Genomic DNA, 18695 nt, shown 5'->3' on the forward strand with positions numbered 1-18695 from the left:
TTTTGGAGCAACTCTTTTCTATGTTTTTTTTTTTTTTTTTTTGGAACAATTATTGTTATGAGATTACAAACTTTGGGATAAAGGAATGAAGAATGAAAACAAAAGAAACATTTCAACCGCAAAATTAAAACTTAAATTAAAAAAGTTAGAGAAACTTGATTTTTTTTCTTTTTTTTTTTTCTTTTTTTTAGCAAATTCTTCAGATTCTTGTAACACTTATATAATTTCATTGCCTGGTCATTTATTCAAAATCATACAAATACATTTCTCAAAAAATTTGCTGAATGTGCGCATTCAAGCTGTCACTGAAAGTTAAGAATTTCTGCACAGACGTGCGTAAAGGAAACCTCATGTTCGGTTGGTCTGTCTGTCTGGCCAGCATGCTAGCAGTACGTCACAGTGACACTGTATGAATGTGATGGGGGGAGGGGCAGGAGGAAAGGAGAGCGGATGATGGAAGTGTTGTGAAGGCGACAGTGAAATGACGGGACTGTGAACCGTAAAGGAGTTTCCTAAAGTCTTTGTCCAGATAAAAATAAAAATGACCAAACAGGACCCTCTAATGCCTTGCAAAACTATAAATACTCCTTTAACTTTTTTTCATATTTCCTTAGATGCAACCCCAAACCTGGATGTAGTTTTTAGAGATTTAGATGCGATAAACCAACAGAAAAGCAGCGTATAACTGTGAAACGGAAGGAAAACAATACGTAGTTTTGAACTAGAAAATCTAACTTGTGAATATTTCAGCTCTGGCTGCATGTTTAATGCAGTTGCTCTGCAGGGAGATCGGCTCAAGTGTCTTGCAAGAAATAAAACTTATTAGTTAAGTTCCCTCTACTTTTCTCAATCCAGCTTCCCATGAACTCTGAGCCACTTTCCTCTCCATGCAATGAAATTACACCCCAACATCACAGTTACCATTATCCACAGGGGGAAATGTGTATGTGCAGTGTTAGTTTGCATAGAGCTAAATTTTGGTCTCATCCCAAATTAACCGTCTTCAACAAAGACTACCAGGATATCTTATGGCTTTCTTTAAGCAATGGCTCTCTTCTCATTCCTCGACCATTAAATGTCAAATTTGCAGAATGGCAGCTAATATTTGTCCTGCTAAAAGTGTTTTCACCCGAACTGTGAATCTTGGTAGCTTTTCCAGAGTTACCATTACGCAGAAAGCTTGTTGTAACTGAGCCAGTTTGCTGCTTCTCTGATAGATGACATGATTTGGTAGGTTTGTGGGTGTGTTGTCCTCTTTTCTGTTTTCAGATATCTCCACTTTAAACTGCTCTGAAATTTTAACCTCGCACTGTCAGTTGTTGTCCTTGGTCTTCATGTCGCTCTCCGTTTACTTCACTTCTCTAACAAACTCTGCACCGAGTAGCAACACGCTGTCGTTAAATCATGACAAGTTCATTATTTTTCTCATTAAGTCAGTTCTGACGTAAATTGGCTCACTGGATTTTACTTGGGGGCATTAGCATAAAGCGGGTTAAATATAAATAGAAGCCACACTTTTCACATCAATATACAGAAAACAATTTTAAAAATCTGGGTATCATTTTCTTTCCTCGTTACAGTTATGCGCTACTCTCTATTGGTCTATTATATAAAGTCTCAATAAAATATTTTTTAAAGTTGGCTGTTGTGACAAAATGTGAAATAAATCAAGGGTGGTGAATACTTTTGCAAGGCACTGCATTTCTAATCCTCAAATGAAAGCTTATGGACCTTCTGCTTCATTAGCATTTTTATAACTCACCTACACCATGTTGTTAGCAACAGATATTAAATCTGAAAAAACAAAAACAAAAAAAACCGACTAGAGCAAATTAAGATTAAATTGTGTAAAATTGTCAGCATCATCATTATCATTCTGTGTTTTCATAGGTACAAAAAGAAAAAAATAAAACTGGGGAGGAGGGTTTTGTTTAGTTTAGACACAGACTTCTGCCCAAGAATTCAGCATACAGATTGGTTTTAAAAAGGTCCATTGTTGGTGTGTGCCTGCCACATGTACACATATATATTTACACATATACATCCACACACACATACACGCGCACACACACACACACACTCACTCACTTCTGACCTTTCCGTTACTTGGATCCTTCAAATCGTTTCCTAGTGCACACGGGGTTATATACTTCCATCGTCTGAAAACAAACAAACCTTTTGGATAAAAGAAAAAAAAAAAGAATCTAGATTTCACTCAGTGATGCTTGACATTTTTAGCTCCTCTTTCTATAAAATCTTCCATTGCGACCGCAACGCTGGGTCATCCATTGCATGTACAAGAGTCGTTCCTCTGCCTCTGATGTGTGGATCTATGATGGACTAACCGTACAGAGCCAAAGTAACACAGAGGCTGGGGATTTGTGCATACAGCAAAGGCATCCTGCCGTGGCACAATGCTGAGATATGAACGAATCTTCCATCAGAGAACGTAAAGGTTACATATCGTTTGTTTTTAAAAAAATAAAAATAAAAATAAAAAAAAATTAAACCTCAACACACGTCTTAAGCAACCTGGTTCAATCTACAGCTGTCTTGTTGTAGAAAGCAAGACAGTGCAAGTTAAAAGCATTTTGTGCATAAGTTCTGTGTACTTGCCTGAAAATGAAGATAGACTGAACAGATAAATCATTTTTGTTTTGGCAAGTGATTTCCAGGGTGATTTAAAAAATAGAAAGAGAGAGAAAGAGAGAGAAAGAGAAAGAGAGAAATTACACAAATATAACGGAACACAATCAGGCAGAAAGAAAGGCAAGCCCCTGTGCTGTGGACACCCAACTCTGACCCCTTGAAACAGTTGTGTTGACGGGAGCCCAACCAGCTCCCTGCAGGCTGACACAGCACAGGCACTGACGGGTAAGCTGTGCATGTGTATGTTCGTCACCCCGATTCACCACAGAGGCTCCAGGCAAACGCCGGCTGAACCAGCATTGTATTAAGAGTTACAGTGACAGGCCTCGCTAATGGCAGGCTACACCAGTGTGTAGGACTTGGAGTAGGCTCCTGACCCCCCATCCCTCTGCTTCTGCAGTCTGCCTAATCCCGAAGAGCTGCTCTCCAGGAGAGAGTCTCTGGATCCTCCCATTTTGGAGGAGGAAGAAGAGGCACCTCCAGGGGTCCCCCCCGAGGTCCCTGCTGCCCCACCGCCAGAGGAAGATGATGCCCCCCCTGCAGCAGCGGTGGCTGCGGCGGCGGCGGCACTCTGAGCCGCAGAAGCAGAGGAGCTGGGCATGGTGAGAGTCCGCTGGGGCAGCGTGGAGCTGCTGGAGCTGGCAGACAAGCCTCCGCTCCCACTGCCTCCACCGCCGCCTCCCGTTGCTCCTCCAGAGGACGCCCCGGAGGAAGTGAGGTTTGACAGGCCGGAGTGGCCCATGGTCAGAGCCTGTTGCTTCGCAGAGTCCATGGTCACGTGACGGCCCTGGCTGTGGTACGCCCGCTGGGCTAGGCCACGAATAGAGGCTTCGCGTGGTGGAACAACTGGACATGGGTCATGGTGTTCTGACTGCTTTCGGAAAAAGGGATCGGACTTCATGTACAGGGGCAGGTTGCAGTAGTCGCCTGGAGAGAGAGAGAGAGAAAAAAAATAAAGCTCAAATTTAACTTCAAGATCTCGCTCAAAACAAAAGGCTATAAATGTTGAATTAAAAATTATCTGAAGAAAATTCAAAAGATTTTCAGCGGCAGATTATGTTTGATTTTGGATGCAAGACTTGCTGTGGACGAACTATTTTATTGGAGTACATAATTGGACCCTTGTCGATAGAAAAAAACCTTCCTGTTTGAAAAGGCTCTGTTCTGTTAATCATATGACGTTTCAAACAATGACTGGAACATTATACTGCATTTCTGAATGGTTTGACAAAACCATTTACTGTGTCTACAATTTTGGTTATATCTTTGCTTGGTATACAATCCCAAAAATCATAGCTTTACAATGATGTTTAACATGGATATGTACATGGAAAGGGTATCAAAACCCCCTGCATAGCATAGCATAGCATAGCATAGCATAGCATAGCATAGCGGGACATATTATTTTCACTTATGCATAGGAACTGTAAAATAAATGGGAAACATTATGCAGCGGCCACTTACTCTTGGCGCGGTGTGGAATGGGCACGGCTACATTCTTGCCACGATCGTAGTCTTGGGGTTTGGGCGGCGAGGCAGTGAAACGGCAGATGCCGGGCTCTGACGGTGTGCTCATAGACGTCATACTGTCTGCGTTGTCGTTGGTACCTGTGGTCATCTGATCAGACGAGCTGTCGGATATAAAGCACTCTGTAATCTCAAATTTGGCATGTTGCAGGTGTTCCTCCAGCTTTGCATGCTCGTAGGCTCTTGCCAGCTCTTCGTAGGTGGAGGAGGCGCTCTCGGTGGACACCATGCTGTTGCGCCCCTTGTCTGTGTGTGACATAAGAGGAAAGCACATTTTGTCCAGGATTTTTATGCACTCAAGCGCTCAAAAGTCACATCCTTCCTCCACTCCTCCGCACAGTTTATTTGGTACATGTTAATGGCTGTAAGTGTCATTTCACCCTTGTACCAACCTGTGTCCTGTGAGAGGCTGGCACTGTAGCTGTCACTCTCTGTGACAGTGATGCCATGCTGAGAACCAACTGTGCGCCAGTCTGAAGTGAGAGTGCGGGCTGGCGTCGACGCCTGACACTTGGTCAGAGTCCATTGACTGGAGTAGCGGTTCCTGATGCTGTGGGCTGACTTAACACTCTTCCTTGACACTGGATCTGGTGGCAAGCAGAAAAAAAACAACAAAAAAACCAAATAAATAAAAAATGAGACGCACATATGTACAGACAGAGTTTACAGTCAAGAAAATGGATGAACATTTACAGAAAAAAACAAAACAAAAAAAAACAGCGTAATATTTGTGAACCAATATTTGTCCCCAGTACCGTGACAAAAAGTTGATACGTGACAAGAAATTGAGCAGAAAAGCAGAAATTTTTTCACAGTCGATGTTTATACCAATTACTCTATGATAAATATGGCATTTGCACTAGAGTTTTCTGGTAAAAATGAACAGTGATGGAAAAGAACACATACTGGTTCCTGGTCTGATGTCAGACATGTCTATCAAAGGACCTGTGTTTTGGATGAGGGCAGGGTGATGGACAGAAACACCAGTGCAGAAGCTCTGAGGATTCCCAGTTTGGTTGAACTCTGTGTCTGTCACAGGAATAGTGGCCTTGTCATCTCCTACAACAGGTAAAATGAATTTAGTTCGTCCAACGCACAAAGTTCCTAGTAACTTGCTAGTAAATGTGAAGCATGCACAACCTTCTCATTGTTTTTCTTTTTTCTCTCACCGATTTGCTTGATGCCTTCTTTGTCCTCAATTAGCAGCTGCACTCTGGGGATGTCGATGTGTAGCCGTGGGCCCTGAGGAGGTCCTTTCACTGGCGTGTCAAAGCTGCGGTTGTTTTTACTAATTCAGAGAAACAAGATTAGCATACACGATCACCTGTGTCTTTCAGAAAACACATAAAGCTGACTTTCAGGGTAAATTAAAGTTTTTTCTTTATATAAAGCTAAATGAAATGTTGGAATCTGGAAACAAAATAATGATTCTCACCTGATGAGCATCTCTGCCAGGCTTTTGGCATCTAAGAGAAGAGGAAATATACATATAAATAATGATTATTTTATTTGTTAATATATTTACATAATAGCCACAAATCAGTGTGATTATTTTCTCTGTGGTTTCACGGGTCTATTAGATGCAAATGTCTTAATTTTGTTTAAATGCACAATGGTGGAAACAACTACAAAATAGGGCCGTGACGATCAAAGTCTGTTGTTTTTGATACGGGATTTCAAGGAAGGACAGGACGAGCTAAACGAGTTGCAATTTTGATGAATTTATATCAGCTCTTTGTCCTGTTTAGCATGCCTTTTTCTGGTGTTTGTCACTCAGTGTAAAACTATGATTTATGATACCAGCATAATAAAACTCTGTTCGAGCTTCTGGCTTGGGATGGCTACACAAAGACAATAAGTGGCCTACTTCTGGCTTCCCCACTGAAATCTTTGCTTGACATGACCCTGTAAAAATATCTGATTTCCTGGATCTGTGTCCTAAAGCTGGATTCAATCTCAAAAACGTCTTTGTCCATCTCTTACCAGCTGTTATTCTGAAGTCTTCAAAACCACCTACTCTGGAGTCATCTTATAAAGACTTCTCATCAGGCTTGGTGATAACACTCAGTAATATGAAAACTGTAGAATCTGCCACCACTAAAAGGTCAAAAACTACAGGTAAAATATTTAAGGTAAAAAACAAAAAAGAAATGGCGAAAGTGTGACAGCAGTATTTGAGCACTTTGAGATTGCTATGGCTAGCTGTTAGCTTCTAACTACTGTATGCAGCTTATAGCCTGGGGCGGATTTCCTGTGGATTTTTCTTCTACCACCAGGGGACGCTTTAGCAGGAAGTGAATCATTGGAAGTCAAAATTGGAAATCAAAGAAGAAAGTGCTCATTTTCATTTAGAACAAGTACATGTTAGCAGCAGGCACGACGGGGAAATGCTTCCAAACTCATATGATACAGCTTTTAAGTTGAGGGCTATCGATCTGGCACTACAGGAGGGAAATAAAGCCGCTGCACGTAAACTCGACATGAACAAAACCATGGTTCGGCGTTGGAGACGCAGGGCTCCGACGAGAGCGTCGGAGATACCAGCGGCTTATACATGTACGTTTCCATTTTTTTTTTTTTTTTTTTTTTTTTAATTGTAGGTGCGGCTTATGTTGTGGTGCGCTCTATAGTCCAGAAAATACTAGGATTAGGACCTGCTTTAGGGTTTTCTATTAGCTCCAAACCAAAGGGCTATTTCACAGTTTTTAATTAGTTTGATCACTATTTGATCATCTCCAGTTCAAAATGTAAAAAACTGAACTGGATAATCCTACACTGTCAAAACATTTTAAGATGCATGCAACGTGCAGTATATTCATTATTTGTGAAAACAGCAAACTAAGCAATGTGAAAACTTCCTGGCATAAAACCACCTTGGAATCAGTTACTGAATACTGAAATGGACTGAATAATACTACAATAACTGCAAATTCTGTGGTTTTTCTATGTTTCTGAAAACATTTTATAATGCCCCCCAAAAATATTGCTGAAATCCCACGAGAGGAACTCAATATTGCTGCAAAAATAATATTAAATTAAACTGCTAAGGTAAGACGTGAACTGCTTAGAACATTGTATCGGAATCTCACTCTGCTTTACTTTTATTGTGTTTATGCGTTTTCTCTTTTCTCACAGAGTCTCTTACCTCGGAGTCTCTTCAGCCTCTTCTCTTTGCGTTTCTTGCGAATGGCGACAAACAGCAGCGCAACCCCAAGAGTCACCAGAATCACAGGACAGCCGATCGAAAACAGTTTCTTCACATCATCGTTTTTTTCCAAGGGGGACTTGATGGGAGGAATGGTGCCTGCATACAACCAGGAGGAGATTGGCAATGGCTTCTTTGTGGCTGTAGTATTTTAGGTTGTATTGTTAAAATAAAATGTTGACCACCAAAGATAATCACTCAAAGCAAACAAAGAGAAAGAGTATCTACTCACTGCCATCGTAGTTTGGTGTTGAAAACTGAGAACTCTGGTTGCCACAGCCGGCACTGTTACATGCCTTCATCTTCAACTCATACCACGTGCCTTCACGTAGTTCTGCCAGAAACACATCTGAGGTGGCGTTGGTGCGGACATGTTGCCATGTCCACATACCTGTACAAACGCAAACATTCATCTCCAGTTCGTTTTATTTTACTATGGGGAAAACTGTCAGTAAAGGCTGCACGATCTGGATAAATGTTGCATCCTTATAGATTTTTTTATTTATTTTTTTTTAAAATCAAGAATATATTTAGTAGTTTAAAAGTGAAGAACAAATGCCCCACCTTTTGGTCTGAATTCCAGTGTCATTGAGGTGATTGGACAGCCTCCGCTGGCCCAGCCCTGCAGGTTGAGGCGAGCGTGGGTGGAGTTGACGTAGGTGAAGATAGGCTGGTCCTTGTTGAACTGAGGTTCTGAAAAAGCAAAACACCAAGATGGATCAGTTTATATTTGTTTATTGGTATAAATATCCTCAGTTATTATGGCATAGAATGTACAATAGCATTGGTGGTAGATTAAGTATTTTTACAACTAAGAGAAATCTAAGAATCCAGTGCCTCATCCTCACCAAGTGGCCTTTCAGCGAACGTCGATAAGGGACTTGTCAAATACCAAACTTCAGCCAGTATCTTTCACAAGGTCTCTTGCTTTTGCTATGATATTAAGTCACCTATTTTGCATCACAACATGTTCATCTCCTGAACACAGACCTTGTCTCCATCCTCAAGTCTACAGTCTGGGCATTCCTGTGATGTTTAAACTTTAGTGTAATAGTTTGAATACAAATGTGGCACCTTTAGAGATGAGGAATTTGTCGTCAAGGACGAACCAGACATGACGAGGTTATTTTTTTCTTCTTAATAACATACCTGATTTTTTATTTTATTTTTTTATTTCCCCCATGATGGATCCAAAGGAAGCTAAGATGTTGCTTAAAAATACATCCACAGTGCCCCTCTACTGCACCTTCCTCCAAGTCTGCACTCCATTTCTGTCTGTCTGACAGAACCTCGTTAATGGTATTCTTTTTAAATAACTTGTATAGCTTTGATATTTAGTGCATCGTTATAACCTCCTTTAAAGTCACTGTGGATAAAAGCATCTGCGAAATGTAAAAACATAAATTAAGTAATCGAAACAGTTACGGCATCGTCATCTGGGTGTTCAGAAACTGTAAAATATAGCAATCTTGGTGAATCTCAACTTCTGGCTTTTACTAAATAAAAAAAAAAATCTCCATCTCATTATTCTGACACAGAGAAATAATTTGTGATCATGATAGCTGCTCCACAACAGGAAGTGTTTAATTTAATCTCAGACAGTAACAAAAAAAGGCTGTGTTTTTTTTAATACAATGCTAGTAATCATCTGGTGTCAACTACACAACTATATATATTCAGTTCTAATTAGTTTATTGATTATGTCACTGCAGAGTATTTGCAAACCTTGGCTCTGGTCAGTAAATTACACCTGTTTAATCGTCTCCTGCTCTCTTTTTTTTCCACATAAACTGGGTTTTATTCCCAGCAAAGCCGTTCACATATTTCCTCACTGAAGTTGTCAAAGAAAAATTAGTCCAACTTTGATAGAAAATGTGCCTATTAGGACGACATTTTTCTTAATCACGGCCACCGTCGCTGCTATATGAAACCGGTGTTTCTTGATACGACATCTAAGCTGTACTTGGCGATACTTACTGTATCTAAGCAATGGTAAAAGAGCAAAGTCATAGGGACTGAATAAATTAGGCTGCAGTTTTACTCCTGTGCTCACCTCTGCTGAAAACCAACTATAACACTTTTAAGTTCAAAGTTCTCGAAAAAGTCCAGTAAATGTTACTGTGAATACCCGAGTGCTTATTTATGTTAATTATAATAAAGTTTGTTTAAAAATAAGTAGAACTTTAAAACTAAAGGTACATGCTAAATACATGATATCCCAGCTTTTAAATGGGATCTCCGTTCTTTTTTTTACCATATTGTTTCCTCTTTTATATGCCTGTTGTTAATGTTGCTGCAAATGTTTTAAATTCAGCTTTTTCTGCCCCTACCTCGCCCGTGGGTCTTTGCCTCAATGATCTCGCTGATGCGTCCGGCTCCAACGCTGTTCTTGGCAGCCAGCTTGACTTTGTACCAGGTCCCACAGCGCAGGTTCTCCAGTTTAAACGAACGCTCTGATGAACTGATGAAAACGTCTTTCCATTCTTCTGTGTTATCTACAGAATACTGTAGCACAAAGCCTAGACGGAAAGAAAGACAAACACTCGTAATGATCCTTGTTCTTTTGCACCCGAGTCAAAGTGTACATCCACATGAACAACATAATAATTGAATGGGAAATTCTAACAGATTTGCTTAGAAATACATAGAAAAAGTAGGGGAATTAGTTATTCTGATCTGATTATTTTTACATGACAAACAACTGCATTTTATGAGGGGTGTGTGCAGTTTTAAGATCTGCTAACTACGATGACTTTTGAGTGCTTTGTTGCAGCCCCTTCCAAACGTGATGATGTTGGTACCTTTACTGCCCACCAGATGGCAATGAAAGACAACCCTTTGCTTTCAGCGAAGTCCAAATAGACAGAAAGTGTTGCTGCTTTCCATCTACGCCGCCATTAGTTACCTACAAACCCAAAGCCTGGGATGGCGCTGACTGAGCATCTATGCAAATGCGGGTTTGCAATATGGTGACTGTTTTTATAATCAGCTTCCTTGCAGAGCCAGCTCCCTCCTGCTACGGGAGTATTTCTATCTATCCTCTGTCGGTCTTTGCCTCTTCTTCCTCTGTGTGCAATTATGCATATCTGAATGTGTCCACTCTGTATTTTAATCCTTTGTACTGTCTGCTTTCCCCTCATTTTCTTTTTAACAGATGGTGTGGCTGAGTCCGAAACGTCGCATTGGTTACTACGCAAAATTTGAGCTGCGTTTTGAAGTTTTAAAGTCTGCCACAGAACAGAATGGCACAGCTACAAAGCTGTAATAACGCAAGAAGACACCAACTTAAAACCGATTTTGAAATAATACCGATTTTGCCACCTTAAAGTATTCGTAAATCTAGTCCTCAGTACCTTTTCTTCATCATTCCTGTACGAACTGAACGGAAAACTCAGAACGAGCATAAATGTTTACTGTTGCCAATTTAGCATTAATGCAGAAACGTTTGTTTATGGGAACCTTGAGCATTGCCTTGCACAGATGGCCTTACAAGCAGGCAGGCATTCTGGTATTCACAAAAGACATACAGATGGGATTATGCATATATGCAGTACAGAACGATGTATGCAAATACCAGAATGTGGAGAGCACCATTATTTGAAATACAAAACTGCACGTCCAGCACACTGTTTTTATTGCTTTCCATTTGGCTGGCTGTGGCACATTGAATGCACAAGACTTTTTTTTTTTTTGTTTGTTTGTTTGCTTGTTTTTCTGAGGATTTCTTGCAGGTTGGTTACTGGTATGTAAAAAAAAAAAAAGTGTCAGATTTGGGTATGATAAACACTCAATGAAATCACTTTTGAAATCTAATTTCTTTAAAGTTCATCTTTTTTATTATTATTATTATTAACAAATACTGCACAAAATTAAACCCTGGACAAAGTCATACACGTTAGAAAATGACCGCACAGCTGATGTTTGATGTGTCTTATAGGTAATAACTGCAGCATGAAATCAGACAGCTGAATCTGCAACGCTCCCACCGCCCCCCCCATCCTGACAAATGGGATGAACAAAGACAGCAGCTGAAACTTCATTTGCATGCATGCCCATTCAGCCACACACACTGCAGCCTTCCACACAAAGAGATCACCAATAATACGATAATCAGATAGACACACAGTCAACAGGGAAGCATAAAAGCAAGACAACACTGAATGAATTGACAGATCAAAACGAACACTAAAAATGTGGCAGGTAACAAAAAACAAACATCAAAAGCAAACAGTGATGTACAGAAAGAAGACGGTAAGAATTTAGTGGTGACTTTTTCAACAAATATGATCAAAAAGGTACTTATTAAGTAATTAAATTCATATATTGTACACAGTAGATTCATCAAACGGAGCAATACATTTCAAGGGTTTATTCCTGTTAATTTAAAGAATAGGGCTTGAAGGTAAAGAAAAACCAAAACGCAGTTTCTCAGAAAACTAGAATGTTACATAGCATCAATAAAACACTTAAATTGCAAAACTGTCAGCCTTCTGAACAGCATGTCTGTGTGCCGGACATTAAAGTGCCTCTGGAAAGTATTTACAGCTCTTCGATTTTCTCACTTTTTGTCATGTTGCAGCCTTGTTATTCAGGAGTGTATAAAGTCAGTCTTGAGATGTTTCTGCAGTTTAAACGGCGTGTACCTGTGGTCAATTCAGCTGATTGGACTTGTCTTGGAAAGGCACACCTTCCACAGTTGAGAACAGGTCAGAGGTCAAACACCAAGCATAAAATCAAACAAACTGTCTATGAACCTCAGAGGCAGGTTTGTCTTGAGGCACGAATCTGGGGAAGGATCCAGAAATATTTCTGCGGTTTTGAAGGTCACAATGAGCTCAGTGGGCTCCATCGCTGGTAAATGGAAGAAGTTTGGGAAAAACCAGGACTCTTCCTAGAGCTGGCTGTAACGTAGAACAACCACTCCTTAACAAAAGGAGCATGATAAAGTATTTTTGAGTTCAATTGAATTAGAAACCAGGTGCGATTCCATCTCCAGACCACCAGTGAAGCATAGTAGTGGCAGAATCATGACATAGGGATATTTTATTCCTCTGAAATGAAGCTCTACGCAATGAAATTCACTTTCTGAGGTGACTGGCAAAATATATTGCTCCTTTATGCAAATTTACATTCTTTGAGATGTAACGGTAAACCAGGCCAGGGAAATGAGAAGGGGGAAAAGTACTCTGAAACTTATAAAATTGTAAGAGAAAAAAAATGTAAATCTACATAAAAAAAAAATTTCCAAACTACAACCAAAGTGAATTAAAACTAAAGGAATTAACTAAAACGGTAAGAGATGAGGGGGGAAAAAAAGCAATAGAGAAATGGTCAAAAAAGAGAAAACAAACCTGAAGCTAGAAGTTCAAGCAACAAGAGATCCTAACATGAATACGTGAAAACGCACAGTAAAGTCACGTCTCATCTCTCTCTCTCACTAAGCCAGTCTGGTGTCTTGACTTGTCATGTCAGCTGAATTTATCTGATGTTGGAACAACACAAAGAAACCCTTCGTTTTACTACAGCAACTCACCTCTGATGGAGCTGCCTCCATTGTCCCCTGGAATCCAGGCGAGGGTAATGGAGGAGGTGGAGGTGGTGGAAACGGTAAGGCGAGGCTGATCTGGAGGGACTGCGGAAGAGCGTAGAGAGTTCAGAGCTTATTCTTCCCTCCTCTGGCAGAATCATGGCTGCTGATGAATGGCTTGTTGAACAGATTCTTTTTCTTTTCTTTTTTTTCGTGAATGCCACTTGCTGCAGCTGAACCAATATTCTCATACCTTGCACCAAAAGGTTGACTATGATGGTGTCGAAGCCCAACGTGTTGGTGGCTGTGCAGGTGTAATAACCAGAGTCTTCAGCTTTGACGGAGCGCAGCACCAGCGTCCCATTGGCCAGAATGAGACGCTGTCCATCGAGAGACACTGGGATTGCTGTGTCCTCACTAACAGAAGTGAAGAAACAATTACTAAAGAACAGTGACAGATACACATAGTGCATGGGAGGGATGGTCACCTGTCTTTGGTCCATTTGATGGTAGGTGTTGGTTCACCTACGGAACTACAAGGCAGACGCACCTCCTTCATCCAGGGAGTGGTTACCGTACCTCCGAATGAAAGGATTTTGGCAGGGGCTGATCAAGGGAAATGGATTCAAATGAAAGAAATACATAAAATATATTTAAAGAAATAGCTTGAGGTGACTTGAATCTAACATACAAAAAGATGTGCGAATAGCTTTATTAAAAAAAGTCATCTCTTTTGTAAGCAATTGGTATACTCAACTATTTTAATTATTCTGCTGCCATTTCTTTATACCTCAATTAAAAGCACAAATAAGCTTGAAAAGAAAAGTCATCTTTCATTTTGGTACCATAAACCCAAACATAAAAATATTTGCATATATTTACAAAGTTAAAATAAATTGCATATTAAAGAATGACTATTTTTTTATTAGTTGGGCCACATTTATTGGTTCACCTGTTAATACTTTGTGCAGCCTTAATCTGGTAACTTTGTGTGGGATGTGTGAGCTAATAACTTTGATTAGTATAGTCATTTATTAATTTAAGCACATTTCTTAATGTCCTTAATGTAATGGTTGCATTTTTTATAAGACATGTTTATTAAAAAAAATTATGCAGGTGTAATGAGTGATAAATTTATTTATTTTACTTCAGGAATTTGTACACATCTCTACCGAGGTTACAACTGCATGTGGAGGCTCGGCTACGATTAGCAAACAATTCTCTAAAATACTAAACACCCTATACGGGTCCCATCAATACAATGTCATTTTTAATATCATCAAATATATAAATCCCTGGATAAGTATAAATCAATGTCTTTTCTTTTTTATTTGTTTGATGAGCAGACCTGTCTCCACAGATAGTAATTTTTTTATTTCCTGTGATTCATAAGAAAAGCAATTTGACTCAAATGTGATGTTATCCATAAAAAGAAATGATGATAGGAGAGGACAGATAGGGAGCATAGAGGACACAAAAAACATCCTCTCTGGTTGTCACATAACCTCTTTTTTTTCAGTGCTACTCCACCACCTGCTCTCTCTTTTTCTTTCCCACACTTGGCGTCTAAATGGTTGTGCTCTAGTGCACTTATGTTAAGGTTAAATTAGGTATCGACTGTTCTAGCCTGGAGGACACTGATTTTTTTTTTTTTTTTTTTACAGCTGCTGATCAGATGAGCCCGGCACTCACACCAGCAAACCTTTGCCCTCAGAGGTCAGAAGGATGAGCGGATGAAGAAAACGGACAGTTCGTTCATACAACTTTTTCCACCTTTGAACCCGAAAGCCTATTAATTAACAGTAACTGACGCGCTCATTTCCTAAACACACCGCCTCCATCTTGTTTTGCTTGGGAGTTTTCTCCACTCCTGTTTAGTCATTTTCTCTTTCCCCTTTTGCCTTCCTCCTGTTGTCTTTCCTGCTGTCTGCCTCCCCTCCTGATCGTCTCCCTGGCTGGAGGCATTTTATCTGGTGCACTCTGAACTCCAAAATCAATAGCACACCTCTGTGAAGTCTTAACAGGCAGCAGCACAGAAAGAATCAAGAGAGAGAGAAAAAAAGAAAAACCTGGATACAGTGAGCCGAATAAGGGGCAAAGTGAGAAGAAGGTGAGTGATATCAAGAAAAAACATCCTTCAGGAATCGTTGCTTTTGTTTCTAACAAAGTCAGCAAGAGGTTTGAAGAGCAGCAACTACTCCAGATTTAATAGTGTCAAAGTGCTTCATGAGAATGAAAGAAGATGCAAGCAGTAAGAATCAATCAACACAGTCGACTCAAACTAAATGTGTCAGAAATTGCTTTTAACATGATTTTTTTTAAATCTTGTAAAAGCACCAGATAATGACAACTTGTCTTTCAAAAGTACCACATCTGTTAATAATGGATGACATGGCTACATCATTTGAGAATCCTCTCCGAAACATGAATTACGTACGAGGCGATGATGTTTAAAACAGAGAAGCCCTTTAATTTAAAGAAAAAAATGAAGTTATTAAATTTTTCAGAATTGGGATTGAAAGAAAGCAATGGAGCAAGACCTCTGTCAGTATCAAGCTGGTACACAGATTAAAGTCCTTTCAACGAGATGCTGGAGAAAGTTCAGAATGAACAGAGTTTAAATTACGTGGTGGAGCACAGTTCAGTACTGACCCTCACTTTTTTGATGCTGAAAAGAAGGCTGCTACACTTTTCCTTAGATGTGAAGGAAAACAAACTTGGCTCTTTGGTAATATCTTTGGTTATGAATAACATGGACACTCATTTTCACAAGCTATAAGAAGCATGTATGTGAAGCAGGCAACAGAAGACAAACAAATTACAAATATCAGATTTTTCTGTGTTAGTCTATAAACAGCAGAAAATACCTTTTTTTCCTAATTATTTTGTTATATAACCATTTGAAAACTAAGGCTAAATTTAGTTTATTACATTTTATTATTCACTAAATATCAAAATTAAAACAATTTTTTTTTTTAGAAAAAAAAACATTACTACAAATAAACTACTTTGTTATGCAATGTTAGCATCAGTCACCAACTTATTTTTCTGCTTTAAATAAAAGCAATAAAATCATTTAGGAAATTTTAGTTATATATTTGTGTAAATACTCTGATACCTTGAAAATGAGTTATTTCTACTTACGACACCACTAAAATATTCCTACGTTGCTTGCCATTAGGTGGAACGTGTTGTGACTGAAATCTGTAAATATGTTTAGTCGTCGTCGTCATGGTGACGTAAAAGGGCTCACCCTTTGCAGCGGGCTCCACTGTAACTTTGTCGCTGATGTTACCGCGGCCGGCAGTGGTGACAGCAGCAGCCCAGATCAGGTACTGCTGCCGGTGGTTCAGGTGGGTGATGCGGTAAAGAAGAAGTTCTGGGTTGGCTTCATACTCACTTGGCAGCTGAAAGAAAGCAGATAAATCAAGAGGTCAAACATGATAGACAAATCTGGTAGCGTTAAAAAATGGTTACTTTGTTCTGATACTCTGGAACTGGTCTAGTAAAAAATTAAAAAACAAAAAGAGAGAAAATAATCGAGGCTTATTTTCAGAGATAAGTGGATCTATCGGAAAAGTGAGATGTGTAACTGGTTTTAGTCTCTCCTGAGCTTTAGGGTTCGTCTCTACTGGGGCGACTGGTTCTGTGGGAAGAGTAGCTGTCTGTATCTGAACAACACTGAGCCCCAAGTGGCTTACTGATCTCTGTATGTAGATATATAGCTTTAAATTAAATTGCTTGAAGTGGTTGGCATGACTAGAAAATGACAACAATTTAATATAATTTACCAATTAGGAAGTTTTGCACAATTAGATCTTCTCCGTTAGATTTATGTTTGAATTTGCATTCAGATACTGCATATATTCCACCTGGATCTCCTTGATAGTTTAACAGATTACCCTGTACATAGCTTTCCAGATTTTCATCTGACTCCCTGTCCCTGCTGAAGAAAATCGTCCCCGCAGCATAATAAGACCACCACCGTACTTAAATAATCAGATGACTTTTGAAGCCCGTTGATTTTACTCTAGATGACTGGAAACAAATACATGCCACCTTTCAGATTCTCATGGTAAAATTATTAGATCAACTTGAATAATTTTTCATCTATTTTGAATAATGAACAACTCTGTGTTGGTCTGTATGACATACAATCCCAGTAAGACACATTGCTGTTTGTGTAGCTTGACGAAATGCGATAAAGCTGAAGAGGTACGGAAACTTTCACAGGATACAGTAGATGTGATGTGGAGGACTGAGTGAACATCGTTGCTGTACGTTTTGTTTCGACTGTGTTGAAGTAGAACAGATAAAATGATGAGACAAGGTTATAGAGGTTTGGGGGCATGTTACACTTGTTATAAGGTAAAACTGTCTGAATGTATAAAGCTAGAAAAGTGGGTAGAGATGGGGAAAAAAAAAAGATGTGAAGGTTGGACTGGGGGAAGGGGAAACCCCCTTGCCCTTTCCTCCACCGTTCTCCTGGGAGGACAAACACAGATATGACAGAGCAAGACAACAGGGAACCGACTAATGAGTCAGTTGGAGATATCATGAACAGTCATATCTACAGAAGGGATCTTTGATGGAGAAGAGGCGAGGAGAGTCACATAAACAGAGAAGGAGACATGGCTATAAAAAAAACACACCAACACACAGAGGAGGCACACAAATGGATGCGCACACAGAGTGGCACACACGACCTGGAGGTGGATATGTAATTGCAGTGTGTTTAACCCGGCCATGTGTCTGCTGTCTAGACATGTACGCATCACTGTCCCCTCAGCACACACACACACACACACATACAATCCCACATTCACAGAGAGAAAAATCACTATTTTTTCTTACTGCCAATCACGAATCTCCTACCCACCAATTACACCTGTATTCCCTCAACTCCTACTCCACACCTACTCTCCAGCTAACTCAGCCTTCTCCTGACACACACACACACACACACACACACACACGCACACACACACACGAAAGCACGCACGCAATCCAGATGAACAGACACACTTTCACACAGTCGTCCTTGGCCATTCAGTCCGTTTCTGTGCTTTCATCTATGAATAGAGTCATAAAAAGAAAACCACATCACAAATGTAACACATTTGTGCACCGGCATCATTTCACATCTTCCACCAGCTAAATCACGTTTTACCACACCTCAGTGATTTAACACTAACTTACATTTCTGACAGACAGCAGCTTGATGAAAGGAAGGCTGCGATACAGGAGTCAAGTGGGTTGAAAAGTCGGAGAAAAAGTCACATGAGTAAGATCCGTGAAAGCTGCTGAGCTCGGATCTTTTAGTGCCGAGAGGTGCAACGAAACCTCGGCTAGTGGCCGGGACACCAGTTTGACCGGTAATGATGGTGACCAGTCGATTGGAAATACTGAAAAATAAGACCTCTTCCAATAAGTATCTATGACATGGCAGCCACTGTTGAGTGTTGAGAGAGCAACCAAGTCAAAAAGAAAAGATAGTTATTTTCAGTTTTTCATTTGAAAGTAACATGGAGGAAGAACAAAAGATATGAGAGCCGTTTCAACATTCGCTAACCATGTTTTAAATGTGAAAGTCACTTATATAAGATTCCAAATTCAACTTGCTTCATAAACTACACAATTTGGTCTGTTTTGAAATTACTCAAAAATGCTGTTGTATAGAGAAAACTCTCCAACACCCATCTTGTTTCCTGCTACAAATAATGAAAAAAAAATTAAATGTTAATTTCTTACATTATACTTCCTTGAGAGAATTTGGCATTGCCAGTA

At 39.8% G+C, this 18695-nt stretch overlaps 1 protein-coding gene across 3 annotated transcripts in view; it reads right to left on the reverse strand.

Annotated features, from left to right (window-relative positions):
* Positions 1–23: 23 nt before the first annotated feature.
* dscaml1 (Down syndrome cell adhesion molecule like 1) overlaps positions 24–18695 on the reverse strand; it is a 125568-nt gene continuing 106896 nt past the window's right edge. For 2 of the 3 annotated variants that reach the window (XM_016670172.1, XM_016670170.1), the window contains 14 exons: positions 16162–16315; positions 13397–13514; positions 13162–13325; positions 12915–13013; positions 9712–9900; positions 7946–8074; positions 7614–7772; positions 7322–7480; positions 5612–5642; positions 5346–5464; positions 5083–5235; positions 4569–4763; positions 4114–4422; positions 24–3576 (listed from right to left, as the gene is read on the reverse strand). In XM_016670172.1, coding sequence (XP_016525658.1) covers positions 2990–3576; positions 4114–4422; positions 4569–4763; positions 5083–5235; positions 5346–5464; positions 5612–5642; positions 7322–7480; positions 7614–7772; positions 7946–8074; positions 9712–9900; positions 12915–13013; positions 13162–13325; positions 13397–13514; positions 16162–16315 — 2565 coding nt within the window. In that variant the 3' untranslated portion in view covers positions 24–2989. The remainder of the gene's footprint in view (positions 3577–4113; positions 4423–4568; positions 4764–5082; positions 5236–5345; positions 5465–5611; positions 5643–7321; positions 7481–7613; positions 7773–7945; positions 8075–9711; positions 9901–12914; positions 13014–13161; positions 13326–13396; positions 13515–16161; positions 16316–18695) is intronic. The other variant, XM_016670171.1, reaches the window with a different exon arrangement.

This window comes from Poecilia formosa, unplaced genomic scaffold (assembly GCF_000485575.1).
Source record: "Poecilia formosa unplaced genomic scaffold, Poecilia_formosa-5.1.2 Scaffold31, whole genome shotgun sequence".
NCBI lineage: Eukaryota > Metazoa > Chordata > Actinopteri > Cyprinodontiformes > Poeciliidae > Poecilia > Poecilia formosa.